The sequence below is a fragment of the Piliocolobus tephrosceles genome, chromosome X, assembly GCF_002776525.5.
Source record: "Piliocolobus tephrosceles isolate RC106 chromosome X, ASM277652v3, whole genome shotgun sequence".
Taxonomy (NCBI): Eukaryota; Metazoa; Chordata; class Mammalia; order Primates; family Cercopithecidae; genus Piliocolobus; species Piliocolobus tephrosceles.
This window is the reverse complement of record NC_045455.1, coordinates 15632336-15650267: the sequence shown is the minus strand read 5'-3', so window position 1 is coordinate 15650267 and position 17932 is coordinate 15632336. Positions and strand designations below refer to the sequence as shown.

Here is a 17932-nt window from a genome sequence, read left to right as displayed (position 1 = left end):
GTATGTTTTATACCAATAAAATACTTTGTGTCCCATACTCTATATATCTGGCGTTCATTGTCTCTTTAAAACGCTGCCTGTCTATACAATGGAGATTACCAGAACTGCAAAGAGTTAAGTGAAAATCGTAGACAAAATTTCATGTAGTGAATTCTATAAACAATCCAAAATTTGTTTTCTGAATTTGAATTCAGTTTTACTGCTTGAAATGCGTAAACCATAGACTAATACCTGATTCCGTTAGAAGTGCCTTTATACTGTAGTCCACTGCCCTTCAGTGGAAAATATATTTTTCTAGAAAGTGAACTAAATCTGTCACAATATAGATAAGAATTTTTCAATATGATAGTTTTATCTATGGAGGTTATGACCTATGTGGGCAATGTAGTCGATTTTTTGGCAACCTTTTGCTAATAAACAAATTCGGTAGCAATGAGTGTGTCTCTACATATTTTCCTCTAGTTCATGCAGGATGCATCAGATGTGATGCAGCTATTGTTAAAGACCCAGACAGACTTCAATGACATGGAAGATGATGATCCTCAGGTAAGTGGTCTTAATGCATTTGCCTTGATCTGCTAATGAGTTATGGACAGCACACGGTTCAATATATTTAAAACAAAAGGAGTGATAGGTTTCTTGACATTCTGTCAACCCCTAGTAGCAGAGACATTCTTCACTGATTTTCCTTCTGTTTCTCAAGCTACTTTTTCTAGTCTGTTGTAGGTTGCTCTTGCTTTCTCTGACTCTCAAGTTTTGGTGTTGGTGAGTTCTGTCCAAGGCTCTCTTATCTTCTCACTCCCATGGAGCAGTGTCACTCATAGACATGGCTTCCGGTTTCCTCTGTATGCTTGCAACTTTCAGATCTTCAGAATTGAAGTTTCATTTCTCCAGCATGTAATAGACATCTCCATTCAGGTGTCTCCTAGCCCTTTGAAGTCTGCATGACCTCCCTCCCCTGGCAGAAAATACAGAACCCAAGAATCTCAGGACACACTGCTTGCCTCTCTGCCTATGAGCAGACAAAGGCATTTCATTAGGAAGAACCCCTGCCTCTCGACACATGTACATACACACATAGGTATACACGCCCAGCTAACGCTTGCTCACAGTTCTCATCCTTTATAAGATTTTCCTGATCTGTTCAGTCTCAATGGTGGGCAGTTCCAGCACTGTGTTACAGTAACATCATAAATGTTTGTCATAATCTTGATGGTATTCCCAACGCCTGACATATAACAAGGCACTCCATAAATAATTGTTGAATTAAATTTTGACTTTACATAGCCACACTGTGTTAGTTTAAACAGGAAAACATATCATTTTGCAGAGAAACCATGTTTTGTTGTTGTTTGCTTTCTTTGCAAAATGACATACAAATATACATGTATGTTTTGTATGTACAGAGATAACAGGCAGGAGGGATACTTAGCAGGCTGCCGACAGTAGGGAGGCTGCGGGGACTGTAAGCCGTAGGGAGAGTGGTAAGGACAAGGCATATTGCTCACCTTTGTATCAGCCAGCATATAGTTTAATGCCTGGCGTGTGAGAAACATCCAGTACCTATCTGAAGAGTGGGTGGACTTTTACATATGAAATCATTAAGAGGTGGGGCATGTGTCTGTCCATGCTTAATAAATAAAAATAGGTACGTGGATGACAGATACCGGGATAAGAATCACTTTCTAGGTTGCAGGGATGGTGAATGGAACCAGATTCTCTAGGTAATTTGCAGATGATGAAGTCTGTGTAAACACAGTAATAGGAGAAGAGGTGTTTTAAAGATACTCAGTCACTTAACGAGAAAATTACAACAGCTAAGGGAAAAGGATGTTTTGTTTCTTGGGTTTTAATAAATGTTTAATGAATGGAGTGGCAGGCAATAGGGATACAGAGTCAGATAAAATACATTTCTGTCTTCAAAAAATTTGTGACTGGGAGTTGACAAAATATTTGGTTTTGTTTAGGTGATTAGTTTCATTTAGGTGATTCAGATGCTAAGAAAGAAAACTATAATCACTTACTGAAAGTAGAAAGAAATACCCAAGGTTCTGGTCTTTGTCTTTTGCCTCACCCGCTGTCCATATCCCAGTGTAGGGTGAGTTCACAGGGATTTCATTATTGATTCTGAACCTTTTAAGTATATAACCTTTAGAAATGCTCTTATTGCTTAAGTACTGTAAACATATCAATAAAACATTATGAAATAAGGAAATGACTTTGTTTATCACATTTACCCATTGTTTTTTAATCTATTTTTTTAATTTTAAATTTTTCCCCCAGATCTCTTACATGATCTCAGCATGGGCCAGAATGTGCAAAATCCTTGGAAAAGAATTTCAGCAGTACCTTCCAGTGGTTATGGGGCCTTTAATGAAGACGGCTTCAATTAAGCCCGAAGTAGCCCTTTTAGATAGTAGGTGTCTTTAGAAGGACCTATCGGTTGTCATAGTTCTCTCTTTGTTATTATTTGTTATATGCATTTGTTTTCTTTTCCGTTAATAGCCCAAGACATGGAGAATATGAGTGATGATGATGGTTGGGAATTTGTGAACCTTGGAGATCAGCAAAGCTTTGGTATTAAAACTGCAGGACTAGAAGAAAAATCAACTGCTTGCCAGATGTTGGTAAGAGAGCACTATTTTTACTAAACTTTTATTTTACATCTTATATTTATATACATTTTATATGAGTGCTTTTAATAGCCGCTAAAGAAATTACTTTGGAGAGCCAGGAATATATTGCTTAAAAAGCAAAGTTTTCTTTCCATTTTAAAGAAATCATGTGGATAAACCTTTCGTTATCAGTGCTGTTTTAAATAGCAAAAATCAGCAAATAGCCCAAATTCCTGTTAGCGAGAAGATGAATGATAAATATACAGCCATTACAAAGAGTTTAGAATATAAGTTACACAAGGGAAGGATTTTTGTTTGTTTTGTTCTTAGTCTATAGTAGGTGGCCATGGAATATTTTTTAAACAAATTAAACAGAAGTGTGTTCATGCTATTTAATGTAAAACAAAACGTATGATTTCACTTGTATAAAAAAATAGATACGGCAGGAAAATCAAAATGTTCGGTTATTATCCTTTATGGTGCTTATGGTGTGCGTATGTGTATTTAGTTCCTAGTTTTCTTTATGAGCATGCGTTTTAAAGTGAAGGATAATACTTTATTTTATTTTATTTTATTTTATTTTATTTTATTTATTTATTTATTTATTTTTTGAGATGGAGTCTCTCTTTTTCACCCAGGCTGGAGTGCAGTGGCATGATCTCGACTCACTGCAACCTCCGCCTCCGGCATTCAAATGATTCTCCTGCCTCAGCCTCCCAAATAGCTGGGATTACAGGCGCCTGCCACCACAGCCGGCTTCTTTTTGTATTTTGAGTAGAGATAGGGGTTCACCATTTTGGCCAGGCTGGTTTTGAACTCCTGACGTCAGGTGGTCCGCCTGTCTCGGCCTCGCAAAGTGCTGGGATTACAGGCGTGAGCCACTGCACCTGGCCAATACTTATTTTTAAAGTTAGATTTTAGAAATTATGATATATTACAAATTTAGCAGTTAAGTAAACCTAAATAAAAGTTGCTTCAATTTTATTTTGTATTTATATTACATGTTCTAATTCATTTAAAAGTATATTTCGTATTGTCATCTACAATACTTAGTATCTATAAATTATAAACACTTTGGATTTTTGTGGGGTTTTTCCCCTCTCAACTGGAGAGCAAATACAAATAATAACATCTTAAAACAAAGTAATCTTTAGATGTAGTAGAAGAGAATGAAACAATTAGGTTTTTCGGGGTTTCTTTTTTCCGGGTTTCTTTTTGCTTTTTGAGACGGAGTCTTACTCTGTCGCTCAGGCTGGAGTGCAATGGCTTGACCTCAGCTCACTGCAACCTCTGCCTCCTGGGTTCAAGCGATTCTCCTACCTGAGCCTTCTGAGTAGCTAGGATTACAGGCGTGCACCACCACGCCTGGCTAATTTTTTGTATCTTTAGTAGAGGCGGGTTTTCACCACGTTGGCCTGGCTGGTCTCGAACGCCTGACCTCGCGATCCGTCTAACTCTGTCACCCAGGCTGGAGTATAGTGGCACGATCCCAGCTCAGTGCCACTTCTACCTCCTGGGTTCAAGCGATACTCCTGCCTCAGCCTCCCAAGTAGCTGGCGTTACAGGCGGCCGCCACCATGCCTGGCTAATTTTTGTATTTTTAGTAGAGATGGGGTTTCACTGTGTTGGCCCGGCTGGTCTTGAACTCCTGACCTCATGATCTACCCGCCTTGGCCTCCCAAAGTGCTGGGATTACAAGCATGAGCCACCACGCCCAGCCATGATTTTTTAAAAACACAAAATATCAGCCGGGCGCGGTGGCTCACGCTTGTAATCCCAGTACTTTGGGAGGCCGAGGCGGGCGGATCACGAGGTCAGGAGATCAAGACCGTCCTGGCAAACACGGTGAAACCCCGTCTCTACTGAAAATACAAAAAAATTAGCCAGGCGTGGTGGCGAGCGCCTGTAGTCCCAGCTTCTCAGGAGGCTGAGGCAGGAGAATGGCGTGAACCTGGGAGGCTATGGAGCTTGCAGTGAGCGGAGATCACGCCACTGCACTCCAGCCTGAGAGAGCAAGACTCCATCTCAAAAAAAAAAAAAGAAAGAAACAAAATATCAGAAGCCTGTTTGCTACACATTTACAAAGTAAATGCTACAATTAACTGATGGGTTGGGGGAGGGGTGTTGTATCTTTTAGAATGATTTTTCCTCTAATAAGTGATACATTTTGTTCCATGTATTGGCTAAAACTTGCTGAATAGAATGTGAATGATTCCAGCCTTGGAAAGACAATACATACGACAATAATTTCCTTTTTTTTTCTTTTTGTCACTCACCAATACTACAATCATTTCATGGCCCTTTTAATACTCTTTTTAGTTGGAAGACTAATTTGACAGTTGTACATGCAGCTTTAAATGTAGTTCTAGTCAAAGTACAACCTCCTGTGGTCCTTAATGATTTTGCTGTTTGTTAATATTAATGCTTGAAAACTAATATGAATCTTTATTTCCTCCCAATACTTTGGTTACAGGTTTGCTATGCTAAGGAGTTAAAGGAAGGCTTTGTGGAGTACACCGAACAGGTTGTCAAACTGATGGTCCCTTTACTGAAGTTTTATTTCCACGATGATATCCTACAACCTTTGAATACAAAACGTGTAGATTTAGTAAAGTTGTTTCTTGGAGTATTAGACAGTGTTCACTGAAGTAGACATCACCATGATTGTATTTGCACTAACTGTACTTCAAGGTGATAAGCTCGGTCCTCTGGGTGTGCCTTTGTTTCCACTTGTGCCAAAACATGAAAAAGAAAATGTCACCTATCCTCTGTCAGCTTTCTGTGGCCCACTTAAGGATTTAAGGATAAATAATTAGCAAATGATTACAATTATGTATAGTTGCTACTTTCCCCAAATATCTTTTGGTAAAAGTTAAGAAAATAAGACTTTTATTTTTTTTAAAAGATGGTGTCTCACTTTGTCACCTAGGCTGGAGTGCAGTGGCATGAGCAGGACTCACTGAAACCACAACCTCCCAGGTAGCTGGGACCTACATGCACAACACCGTGCCCAGCTAGATTTTTATTACTATTTTGTGGAGATAAGGTCTCCTGGCTGGGCGCGGTGGCTCAAGCCTGTAATCCCAGCACTTTGGGAGGCCGAGACGGGTGGATCACGAGGTCAGGAGATCGAGACCATCCTGGCTAACATGGTGAAACCCCGTCTCTACTAAAAAAATACAAAAAACTAGCCGGGCGAGGTGGCGGGTGCCTGTAGTCCCAGCTACTCGGGAGGCTGAGGCAGGCGAATGGCGTGAACCCAGGAGGCGGAGCTTGCAGTGAGCTGAGATCCGGCCACAGCACTCCAGCCCGGGTGACAGAGCGAGACTGTCTCAAAAAAAAAAAAGGTCTCCCTGTGTTGCCCAGGCTGGTCTCAAACTCCTAGGCTCAAGCAATCCTCCTGCCTTGGCCCCACAAAGTTACGGGATTAAAGGCGTGAGCCACTGTGCCTGGCAAAGACCTGTCTTAATAGATTAGAGAACCAGCGATAGATAGTCAACTTTCTGTAGCAGTGAGAATCCCCCATTTCCAATGTGGATAGCACCTTTAGGGGGAAACATCACTTGATACATCTGCATTCTCTTTTGAGACAGAGTCTCACTCCATTGCCCAGGCTGGAGTGCAGTGGCACAATCTCAGCTCACTGCAACCGCCACCTCCCAAGTTCAAGTGATTCTTCTGCCTCAGCCTCCTGAGTAGCGGGGATCACAGACATGCGCTACCATGCCCAGCTAACTTTTGTTTTGTTTGTTGTTGTTTTTTTGTTTGTTTGTTTTTTGTTTTTAGTAGAGACGGGTTTTCACCACGTTGGCCAGGCAGGTCTCGAACTCCTGACCTCAGGTGATCCACAACTGCATTCCAATATCCTTCTTAACATAATAGTCATAATTAATATTTTCTGGTACATTTTTATGTCTTTACACACAAGAGAATGTTAGAGCCCAGACACAAACCCGGATCTCTCTGACTCCAAAGCCCCTTTGTCATCATTCCTCTTACAATATCTTATAGTGGTGTCCTTTACAGAAGACAGCTTTTACCCAGCAAGGACTTACTTCCCAGGATGCCAGAGGACAAAGCGAAATTGCTTTTAAGAGGAAGTTATCAAGACCTTATTTTGTAAATGAGATTAGATAGGGAAAGACAATTTAATCTTTATTGAAAACTGAAAAGGCCAGCATAGGAAGAGGTCCTCGGTGGTTTTTTTCAGGGAAATGCTTCAGTTGCATTTATTAGAAACAGATACTACCTAAGGTTTTGAGGTAGGTACACCTTGAGGCATGCTAATGGTCACAGGTCCTTTCCTAGTCGTTTTTGTATTTTGATTTACATTTGAGCAGTAGGCAGCCCTTCACTGCTGCTGGACTCATTCCTGCCACTATTATAGGTGACAGAGGAGACGGGAGGTATGTCTTTTCTATTTTTATACATGCTTTATATTTAACACAAGCTCTTGGATATCTTAGATAAACAGAAGTTGCCTAGCACTACTATTAATTCATTGAACCCTTTAACATTTAAGTGAAATAATGAACAGTCTTTTGAGGTTCCTTAACAATGAAACGTGTTCGAGTGGCAGCAGCAGAATCCATGCCTCTTCTCCTGGAGTGTGCAAGAGTCCGTGGTCCTGAGTATCTCACACAGATGTGGCATTTTATGTGTGATGCTTTAATTAAGGCCATTGGTACAGAACCAGATTCAGACGTCCTCTCAGAAATAATGCATTCTTTTGCAAAGGTGAATATTTTTCTCTTAAAAAATATGTATAAGGTAGTATGTTCATTTATTAGTCTTGCTAAAAGTTCTTTAAAAATTTTTTTTGAAATAGAGTATTACTCTGTTACCCAGGCTGGAGTGCAGTGGCACAGTCGCAGCTCCCTGCAACCTGCGCCTCCTGGGTTCAAGCAATTCTCATGCGTCATCCTTCCAAGTAGTCGGGATTACAGGCATGTGCCACCACACCTGCTACTTTTCGTATTTTTGGTAGATGTTCCCCAGGCTGGTCTCGAACTCCTGGCCTCAGGTGATCCACCTCGTCCTCCCAGAGTGCTGGGATTACAGGTGTAGGCCAGCTAAATAAATTTTTATATGCTGTAGTGTATGATTTTTTTTAAAAATAAAAATGTTAAATTTTTTGTTTTGGTATTATTATGTTTCTTTTAAAGAGGGTAAATTTGCCTTGGAAGGGCAGTATAGTTAGAGGGAATGATACAGGCAACGGCATGAAAGCATGCATTCTTTGGAAAAAGAGAAGAAATTCTGAATAGTATTTTAGTCTTGTACTTAATAATCCAACTACAGAAGCTTGGGTATCATCTCTAGTTTCTGTTCTTTCTACTTTCCTCAGTTCCTCTGTTTTTTTTTTTTTTCATTGCCACATCTCTTTTTCATGCTGTTGAAATAGCCCCCTTGGTCTACTCCAGAGCTCTTTCTTTTGCTCTCAGTTCATTCTGTTTTCCTCAAGCACTGCCTTGCTCTTCATTGAGTTACTTCCTTTCTCATACAGTGTCACTCCCATTTTGCACAACTGTAGTTTGCTCCAATCTTGATTGAAGATTTACAGTTTCTCAGCATCTTTATGTGTCCTTATTTACACTCTTGTAATTCAGAATTCCTTCTGTTTTTCCGAAGAAAGCATGCTTCCATACCTTTGCCTATATTATTTCTTCTACCTCTAATACCCTTCCTTCAGTGTTCTTGTATGTTGTGTGTACCGAGTACGGATATAGCAGTTGTGTTCCTTAGGAGCTGGTGTGTGTGTATGCATGTGTGTGTTCCATCTTTGAATCCTCAGTACCTGGCATGATGCCTGGCACCTAGGTGTGCTCAGTAATGTTTAGAAGAAGATGTTTTTTCTAACTCTAATCTCTACAATGCTGTCATTCTAACAAATACAAGCTAAGCATATGTGAATAATTAATCTTCCAGGATACTGAACTGTGTTCGTTTTTCCGTGTGATTCTTACTGGAGTTTAACTTTAGACTCTCAACACCCCTAATCTTATGGATTGTTTTCTCTTCTCAACCTCATTAGTGCATTGAAGTAATGGGAGATGGATGCCTTAATAATGAACACTTTGAAGAACTGGGAGGTATATTGAAAGCAAAGCTTGAAGAACATTTTAAAAATCAAGAATTACGACAAGGTAAGTTTTCCATGCTTTTATTTCTGAATACAATCCTTGACCATTTTGGTGATCATTTAAAAACATTTATTTGGGTGTGTTTTAGTTAAAAGACAAGATGAAGACTATGATGAACAGGTCGAAGAGTCACTACAAGATGAGGTAAATTTTTCCCTTTGGAACTTACATGACTGCTTACATCTGGAAGACTTGTAAATGCCTCAGTTTCTGATTTATGTGACTTGTCATTCTGATGTAATTATTAGTCTTTAGCAGAGGAATTGGATATATTTCCCCTCTTAATTTATGAATGAGTAATTTGAAATTAAACTGATATGTCTTTTGGTGCTATGTGCATTTTGTTGTAATACCTCAGTCAGCAAAACACCTTGAGGTTTTCCTAGTTCATTTACATACTGCTCACAACAACCATTTGTATTTTGTGGTGCTTTCACTGTTTTAAAGATTAGTAACCTAATTCCAGTGTGAAATGATTGCCCTGAGTCACACTATTGACCGTCTGGGGCCTTTTTCACCAGGTTACTTAGTTCTCTCATCAAACCACCTAGGACTGTCAGGCATACTTCATTGTGTGTTTAGAGTCCAGCATCTCATCTGTGGCCGCTTGGTGGGCCAGTGCTACCATGTAGGTAGTACCAGCTTCCTGAAGGTGCCCACATGCTTGTAGGCCCAAATTGCCACTAACAGCGAGACCCCATTCTCCCCACCATCCACCCCGAAATGAGGACTATTCTGCTGAAAACAAAGGAAAAATAGTAAAAACACCTTCATTTCAGAATGTAGAAATTAGAGATAATTTTTCAACCCATCTATTTTAATTATGTTCTGAGGAAAATCTTTGTAGTAAATACAGTTCTTGCCACATACCTTTGTCTTTCCAAGTAAGACTGGCCTTTGATTAGTAAGAGACATGATAACCCACCCTTGACTTCAGTCTCTAGACTCTTGATTTACCCTTAAGACAGGAATGAGAAATTGATTTTCTGCGTTTTTTAAGGTTTTTATAAATGTTACTATTGGTAATAGAAAATATACTTTTTAATCCATATGGGTGTATATGTGTGTGTGTGTTTTTTTTTTTTTAGGATGATAATGATGTTTATATTCTGACCAAAGTGTCAGATATTTTACATTCAATATTCAGTAGCTACAAAGAAAAGGTATTACCATGGTTTGAACAGCTGCTTCCGTTAATTGTCAACCTCATTGTAAGTGTTACCTTTCTTAGTAGTTGTTTTGGATAGTTAACCTAGAATTCTTTTCACTGCAGCATAAAATCTAATGCCTGAAGTTAAATGGGTCTCAGTAATGATTGTTTCCATTGTACATCTTTGATTTTATCAAGTTGACTGCATTACCCTGGACATTTTCTCATTCATTCTATGCTTGAAGATTCCTAACTTAGTTTTCCATAGGCCAATTCAGTTCTAACACATCTGAAAGACATACGAGTGATTTTTTTTATTATTTCAGATTATATATGCCCTCCTAAATTAATAAAAGGAAACAGAATGGTTACTTCTTTTTTAGTGGACCATAGATAATTCAATTATCTTTGTTGTGTACTACCAGCAATCATGGATTATGGATAATGGGCTTATATATATATATATATTTTTTTAACCTTCTCTCACCCATATATTTGATGTCTTAAAAAATGTTTTATAGACTTTTGGTTGTTTGTTTTTCTCAAGATAGAGTCTTGCTCTGTCGCCCAGGCTGGAGTGCAGTGGTGCTATCTCGGCTCACTGCAGCCTCCGACTTCTGGGTTCAAGCAATTCTCCTGCCTCTGCCTCCTGAGTAGTTGGGATTACTGGCACACGCCACCATGCCCAGCGAATTTTTTGTATTTTTAGTAGAGATGGGGTTTCACCATGTTGACGGGGCTGGTCTCCAACTCCTGACCTTGTGATCTACCCGCCTCGGTCTCTCGAAGTGCTAGGATTACAGGCATGAGCCACTGCTCCCAGCTCTAGACTTCCTATCTTAAAGCAGTTTTAGATTTACAACCAAATTGAACAGGAGGTACAGAGATTTCCCACGTGCCTGTGCCCCCGTGCATGTATGGCCTCAGCACCATTAGCCCCCCCCATCACGGTAGTGGATACATGTGTTTCCATTTATGGGCCTACATCAACACATCATATAATGGCCTATTCAGTTTTTTGGGGTTTTTTTTTTTGTATCTTTAGTTGTGTTTTTTTGTTGGGTTTTTAGTAGAGACGGGGTTTCATTGTATCGGCCAGACTGGTCTCAAACTCCTGACCTTGTGATCCGCCTGCCTCAGCTTCCCAAAGTGCTGGGATTACAGGCGTGAGCCACCGCACCCAGCCGTGTATTGGGCTTTTTAAAAATATATTATAAATTAGCAGCTGTCATCATATGTTTGGAATTTTTCTTTTTGGCTTTCAGTTTTGCATTTTATTGTATTAAGTAGTGCATTACATTTTTAAAAAGATTCAGGCACCCATGAGTTAGCCTGTTGAATAAATACTATATGTTAAGATCTTTGCAGCTTTTATTATTATTGTGTTTTTTTTTTTTTTTGAAATGGAGTCTCGCTCTGTCGCCCAGGCTGGAGTGCAGTGGCCGGATCTCAGCTCACTGCAAGCTCCGCCTCTCGGGTTCACGCCATTCTCCTGCCTCAGCCTCCGGAGTAGCTGGGACTACAGGCGCCCGCCATCTCGCCCGGCTAGTTTTTTTTTGTATTTTTTAGTAGAGACGGGGTTTCACCATGTTAGCCAGGATGGTCTCCATCTCCTGACCTCGTGCTCCACCCGTCCCGGCCCCCCAAAGTGCTGGGATTACAGGCTTGAGCCACTGCGCCCGGCCTATTATTGTATTTTTTTAATGTAGCATTACCATTGTCTTTTTTACAAAGTAGATTTATATACAGTGCTGCCACTGTCAGTTCTTCTGTGTGATAATGTCAGATTGTAGAGTTCTGTAACAAATCACACACGTCTTTGAAACCTAAATTTTATTAAATCTGTGTATTTGATTGAATATCGTTGGTCACAAGAAGTGGTTGTTACTATGTTTTTTCTTTTGCCTATATCAGGAGTATCAATGTAAGCAGATAGTCTATAGTGAATATTTCTTTACATTGTTTACATACACCAGTATTTGAAGCTTAAAAGAGAATTTCTTTTGTAGTGTCCACATAGACCATGGCCAGACAGACAATGGGGATTATGCATCTTTGATGATGTCATAGAACACTGTAGTCCAGCCTCATTTAAATATGCAGAATATTTCTTAAGACCAATGCTCCAGTATGTATGTGACAACAGCCCAGAAGTCAGGCAAGCAGCTGCATATGGCCTGGGAGTCATGGCACAGTATGGTGGAGATAATTATCGCCCTTTTTGTACAGGTACCTTTGCTTATTCAGTTACATGCATTCCAGACATCCTGTGTATCCCTACTTTACTCTTACCACATTCCCAAACATTATTTGCCTATTTCTGCTGTAGTCTGTTTTCAAACATCTCATCTGTAGCATTTAGGATTCTAGATGATAAAAAGATATGATTTATTCTCGTAGAAATAGAATCAAAGACATCCCCTGCCGCCAGCCTTCCAGGGTGCATTTCTCTTTGCATTTTGGTGATATACAATAGCCTTAGAATAGGAATTTTTTTTTTTTTTTATTTAATTGAGGCGGAGTCTCGCTGTGTCATCCAGACTGGAGTGCAGTAGCGCAATCTCGGCTCACTGCAACCTCTGCCTCCCGGGTTCAAGCAGTTCTCATGCTTCAGCCTCCCGAGTAGCTGGGACTACAGGCGCGTGCCACCACAGCTAGCTAATGTTTTCTGTTTTTAGTAGAGACAGGGTTTCACCGTGTTAGCCAGGATGGTCTCAATCTCCTGACCTCGTGATCGGCCCACCTCAGCCTCCCAAAGTGCTGGAATTACAGGCATGAGCCACCATGCCCGGCAGAATAGGACTTTTAAAACTTATTGGGGAATATAGTTAAGCAGCTTTTAAAGCTGAAGTACCCTTGGGTGATGTTGTGAGTACTATAAATCTGGAGGCCACTAATCTCTCTGGGTCTCTAAGTTAGTAGAGGACTAGTGCTCCTGTCCATGCTGTGGCAGTCCCCCCTCTGTTACCATTCTGTAATGACATAGCCAAGAAGACAACACTTCCCATACATTTTAACATTTCTTTACCATAATCAATATCTGGACCAAAACCAAAAATATGTATATTCATTTGCATGAAAATGTGAGGTTTTGGCTGAACTTCTTTCAAATGCTTATTTTAGAAGCACTTCCCCTCCTGGTAAGAGTTATTCAGTCTGCGGATTCTAAGACCAAAGAAAATGTCAATGCTACAGAGAACTGCATCTCAGCAGTAGGGAAAATCATGAAGTTCAAGCCTGACTGTGTAAATGTTGAAGAGGTCCTTCCACACTGGTTGTCTTGGCTTCCACTACATGAAGATAAAGAAGAAGCTGTTCAGACTTTCAATTATCTGTGTGACCTGATTGAAAGGTAAGAAAGCAGACTGTGACCTTATTTCCTTCCCCTCCACAGTGCTTCCTGATTTTTCTTGCTTAACATCAGTCTTTTAAGGTTTAACCGATGATCTCTGCACAGTCCTCAGTTGGATAGGTTTATAATAGTGCTGTCTTTATAAGTCATATTAAGAAACCATATCACGGTTAACATTGCCCTTATAATAAAGTCTAATTTTGAGTTATTCTTTATGAAATTAGATTCAACAGATGAGGCACTTTAATTATTTATTTCTGTATTTTTAAATTTTTTTGGTAGTGACAAGGTCTTAACTGTTTTGCCCAGGCACGTCTCAAACTCTTGGCCTCAAGATATCCTCCCACCTCAGCCTCCCAAAGTGCTGGGATTACAGGCATGAGCCACCAAACCTGGCCTAAGGGCATGTTGTTTAGTGTCTGTTTTCTAAGTCCAAGTTCCCCCCATAATATAATCAGATCTAAGCTCTGTCACTATTGATTATTATTTTTAGGTTATGAATAAATTCAAGGGCTATGTTTTAAGTTCAGGTTCACATAAGAAATGGGTTTGAGTCTTCCAGTGAGTACATTATTAAGGAATGTAACAGCCATCCTGCAGACTACGTGCTCCTGACCTGCTCCTGCATCTGAAATGACCAGGTCTTAATCATGCTATTTGATCATCTCCCTTGAAAACGACTACTCTGAAATTCTCTTAGTGACAAAGACTAGAATTCTTAAATTCACTGTTAGGTTTTTTCCTGTTAAACTTGCCTAAGTTTATTTCCCAGTTTATTCTTGAAATGTTTATATATTTTTTTTGAACTTCAGAGTTATTTTAGAAGCAATTTTGTAGTAGCAAAATAAAATTTGTGTTAAGGAACTTAGTAATACAATACATTTTTTTAAGACATCACAAATTATTTATAAGGTATTTAGAGCATTCTGTTGTGTTTGGCCCTTAAAACAATCCTGAGAGATGAGTCCAGTTTTTTTTTTTTTTTTTTTTTCTAATTTAGGAAGAAACTAAAGAGTTCATATGTAAGAATGGCTGGTTAGTGAACACATAATGATATTTCTCCTTATAAATTTCACTTACTAAGGTTTTCTTCTCATTTGTTAGTAATCATCCAATTGTTCTTGGCCCAAGCAATACCAATCTGCCCAAAATATTTAGTATAATTGCGGAAGGAGAAATGCACGAGGCAATTAAACATGAAGATCCTTGTGCCAAACGTCTGGCCAATGTCGTTCGCCAAGTACAGGTAAGCTGATTTGGTTGAATTGGGAAAGGGGAGATAAAGCCTTTTTGTTTTTATATTCCTCTATGAGAAGAAACTAGAAATCTAATAGCTAAGGGAATTTTATTTTTATATTTTCATAGTCTCTTGTCTGTAAGCCTCAAATGGATTATACTTAATGTAATCCATCCGTATGTTCTTATTATTTGTTAGAATTAAAACCTTCATCTTAGGACATTTTGAGCCTACCAGTTGGTGCTTAACACAAGCTTATTATGTGTAGTTTTTCTGCCTATCTGAAGAAAAAAAACCAAGATTTAATAATAACTTGGCACCTGCCAAAAAACTTTAGATGATTTTTACTTCCTATGTTCATGTGGTATATGGGTTACTTTAAGATGTTACCTGCTTTGTGTAGCTTTATCAATGCAAAAATGAAGAAACCTTACTGTAAATGAAATGAACTTTAAAAAAATGAACAGATTTCTTGCTTTTACAATGATACTCATCAAAATAAACTACCTAGGGAGAAGGTATTTTGGCATTATTACAGTCTACCTATGATGATGATTAAAATCCTTCCAAATGAGCATTTTGTCATGTCTAAGTCTGTGCACATGTTTCTTTCCCTAGACTTCTGGAGGATTGTGGACTGAGTGCATAGCACAGCTCAGTCCTGAGCAGCAGGCCGCCATTCAGGAGCTCCTGAACTCTGCGTGAAGGGCCTTAATGTCACCCACCAGAAAACTAACTACAAATAAACGCTTACCCTTTCGTTTAGGTTTCTTTGTTTTGTTTTTTGAGCAAAAGAGAGCGGTAGTGTTGTGTGTAGGCCATTTTGGAGAGCCATGAGCAGGAAGAGCAGCGCTGTGTTGCAGAATGGAGTTTCCATGGATTTCTACCAGACCAGTGAAGGAGTTCCTGGAAGCCCTGCAGTAGCACTGAAGAGTATTTTTCTATTGGTATAACTCACCCACCTGAAGGGGAAAGGGAAATCAAATTAATTTTTCTCGTTAGACATAAGGAAATTTAAGGAAAAACAGCTTTAAGAACAGTTACTCAGCATAGATGTGTGTTCACACAGATTGCTCTGCACTCAGTGTTCATTGTTAATTGGAGTGTGAGTCTTTCTGTAGGGTAGAAAGAAGCCTGCTACCCAGCAAACCAGTAGACCCAAAAGTTGAAAAAAACTGATGACAGACAACAAGCATGAAGATGGCATATTTGATGTCACTTTGGTTCTTTTTCCCAGAAGGCTTATACAGTGACTCAGTCGGGAAGCTTTCCAGCTTCCAGCCCTTGAATGTGAAGTGTCATTGGCATGTCTGGCAGTAGTCTCTTATTCACTCCTCAATAAACAACATTGAATACAAAAGAGGCTTGTGTAAAAACTCAGTACTGTCTGGCTTGGATTCATTTCATGTTTTTAATATAAGAATGATCTAATATTTTTTTAAAGTAATAGCTATCAGTAATAGCTGAGTGTTTTTTCCCCTAATATTTTCCTTGTGCAATTCAGACTTAAGCATCGAGTTTTTACCATCTTCCACTGTAAGCTAAGTTATGATACCTATTCCATTCACAATTGGTGTTCTTTTTCAGGTTTGCAAATTCCAACCAATTTTGTAGCTAGGATTGTTCTGATTAGCTCAAAAAGATTTGGCTTAGTGTTTTCATTGCAAATTATAATTGCTGTAGAGCCACACACAACTTTTGAACTTATAAGTATTATGGCTAAAGTTATTTGCTGAAAATTTCAGTAAAATGTGTGAATGTTTCTTTATGTATTAACCTCATAGCAGTAAATGACTTGCTGTTGTTTAATTTTTCTAAGGCATCTTAATAGACTTCTGTTGAAAACTTCAGTGTTAACATTTTTATAGTTTGTACTAAATTTAACCGTGATATAAAAATGAATTTTATGCATAGATCAGAATTTTAAATTAAAGGTTTTTTCTTTAAATGATTTGTATTACTTTATTAAAACTAAATCTGAAATGGAATAGAAAATAGAATGGATTACATACAGATGGTTTACTTGTTAGCAGATGCCCTTCAAATATATTTTCCGTTTGCAGCACACCACCATGGCCTGGAGGCTTCCGAATCTAGCAAAACAAAATATTAAATGGCTTCACCTGCGCAGTCCTTGGTTTCACTGGATGGATACCTGTGGGCTCTTGTAATGTGTGTGGTAATATTTGGAGCTTTATAGCCTGTATTCCTTGGGAGAAAAAAATGGGAATTGGAGTAAAAAATGTGTCAAGACAACCCATTTCTGCTTTCTTGTGTAGCATCTGCAAAGCCAATTCATGTACTAATGCCAGTCAGCTAGAGCAATGTAGGTTTTTAAAATTTAAATTATGACTCCACTTTATTACTACACTTTCAGAAAAGAAACATGTTGGAAACATGGCACACCTGCAGGAGTTGAGATGACAGTGTGGTCAGAGGATGTGTTTGGGAGAACCTGGTGTTTGCTGGGCACTGCGCTAAGTGCTTTGGGAGCAAGAACCTCCTACCTTCCAGTTTAAACACTAGTGTATTGTCACATACCGCTCACACCTGAGCTGGACTTAGAGCAAGGTTCTAAGAACTCTGAAAGAAGTGCTGTGTTCAATGCAGACTGGCAACATCCTCCTTGATGAAAGCAGAAAAGCAAAGAGGTAATTGGAGTTGAATCAAGTTAATAGGGAAGGTTGGTAGTAAATGCTGTTAGTGTGACACGATTCTGAAATCCAGAGCTCAGAACTAACTGCAGGATGTAGCATGAACTAACAGTTTTTTGAAAGGACCTGGAGAAACATTTTTAATACCTCATTCTGTCTATGCAAGATGAAAATTCGTGGAGTTTTTTTCTTGGCTTTTGTACCAAATTTAGGGGTCTTGATGTCAGCAAGTGATATATATTGTTTATAAATGCAAGCTGTTTCTGGAGGGAAAAAAATGTGTGTGGCTCTTAGATTTTCTGGGAATTTTGTAACAAGTTACACGCATAAGTGTTAGAATCTTTCGCATAACTCAATTTGGAGTATTTTTAAAATGCTGTATCTTTAAAGAAAAGTAAAATTGTCTTAAAGCTAATTTGACACTTCTGTAATCAGAGGCAACCTTATAATTCTGGAGTTACAGTTTGACAGAACCATCAGTAAAGACATAACCAAATAAATGGTCTTGGTGCACCTGGTCTGATGATAAAAAAAAAGGGGGGGAGCTTACTTACAGTCTTGCAAGCATTATATTTTTATGATCTAATCTTTTGAGTGGGTGCCTGTTTAAGCAACTTGAAAGGCTAAGGAGCTAAGTAAATGTTTTACTTAATTGCTTCATTCTGCCTAGGAGTATTGTTGCATCAGTTTTCTGTGTTGCACAGAAATCACGTTGCGGGCCAGGGTCAGTGGCTCACGCCTGTAATCCCAGCACTTTGGGAGGCCAAGGCAGGTGGATCAT

The 17932-nt window shown here is 39.1% G+C and overlaps 1 protein-coding gene across 1 annotated transcript in view; it reads left to right on the top strand.

Moving 5' to 3' along the window:
- Positions 1 to 17651, top strand: part of IPO5 (importin 5) — a 48280-nt gene extending 30629 nt beyond the window's left edge. The window contains exons 15-26 of the mRNA XM_023218040.3: positions 463 to 546; positions 2284 to 2416; positions 2506 to 2627; positions 5089 to 5185; positions 7180 to 7352; positions 8650 to 8761; positions 8847 to 8902; positions 9847 to 9969; positions 11918 to 12137; positions 13032 to 13260; positions 14365 to 14506; positions 15116 to 17651. Coding sequence (XP_023073808.1) covers positions 463 to 546; positions 2284 to 2416; positions 2506 to 2627; positions 5089 to 5185; positions 7180 to 7352; positions 8650 to 8761; positions 8847 to 8902; positions 9847 to 9969; positions 11918 to 12137; positions 13032 to 13260; positions 14365 to 14506; positions 15116 to 15202 — 1578 coding nt within the window. The 3' untranslated portion in view covers positions 15203 to 17651. The remainder of the gene's footprint in view (positions 1 to 462; positions 547 to 2283; positions 2417 to 2505; positions 2628 to 5088; positions 5186 to 7179; positions 7353 to 8649; positions 8762 to 8846; positions 8903 to 9846; positions 9970 to 11917; positions 12138 to 13031; positions 13261 to 14364; positions 14507 to 15115) is intronic.
- Positions 17652 to 17932: the final 281 nt, after the last annotated feature.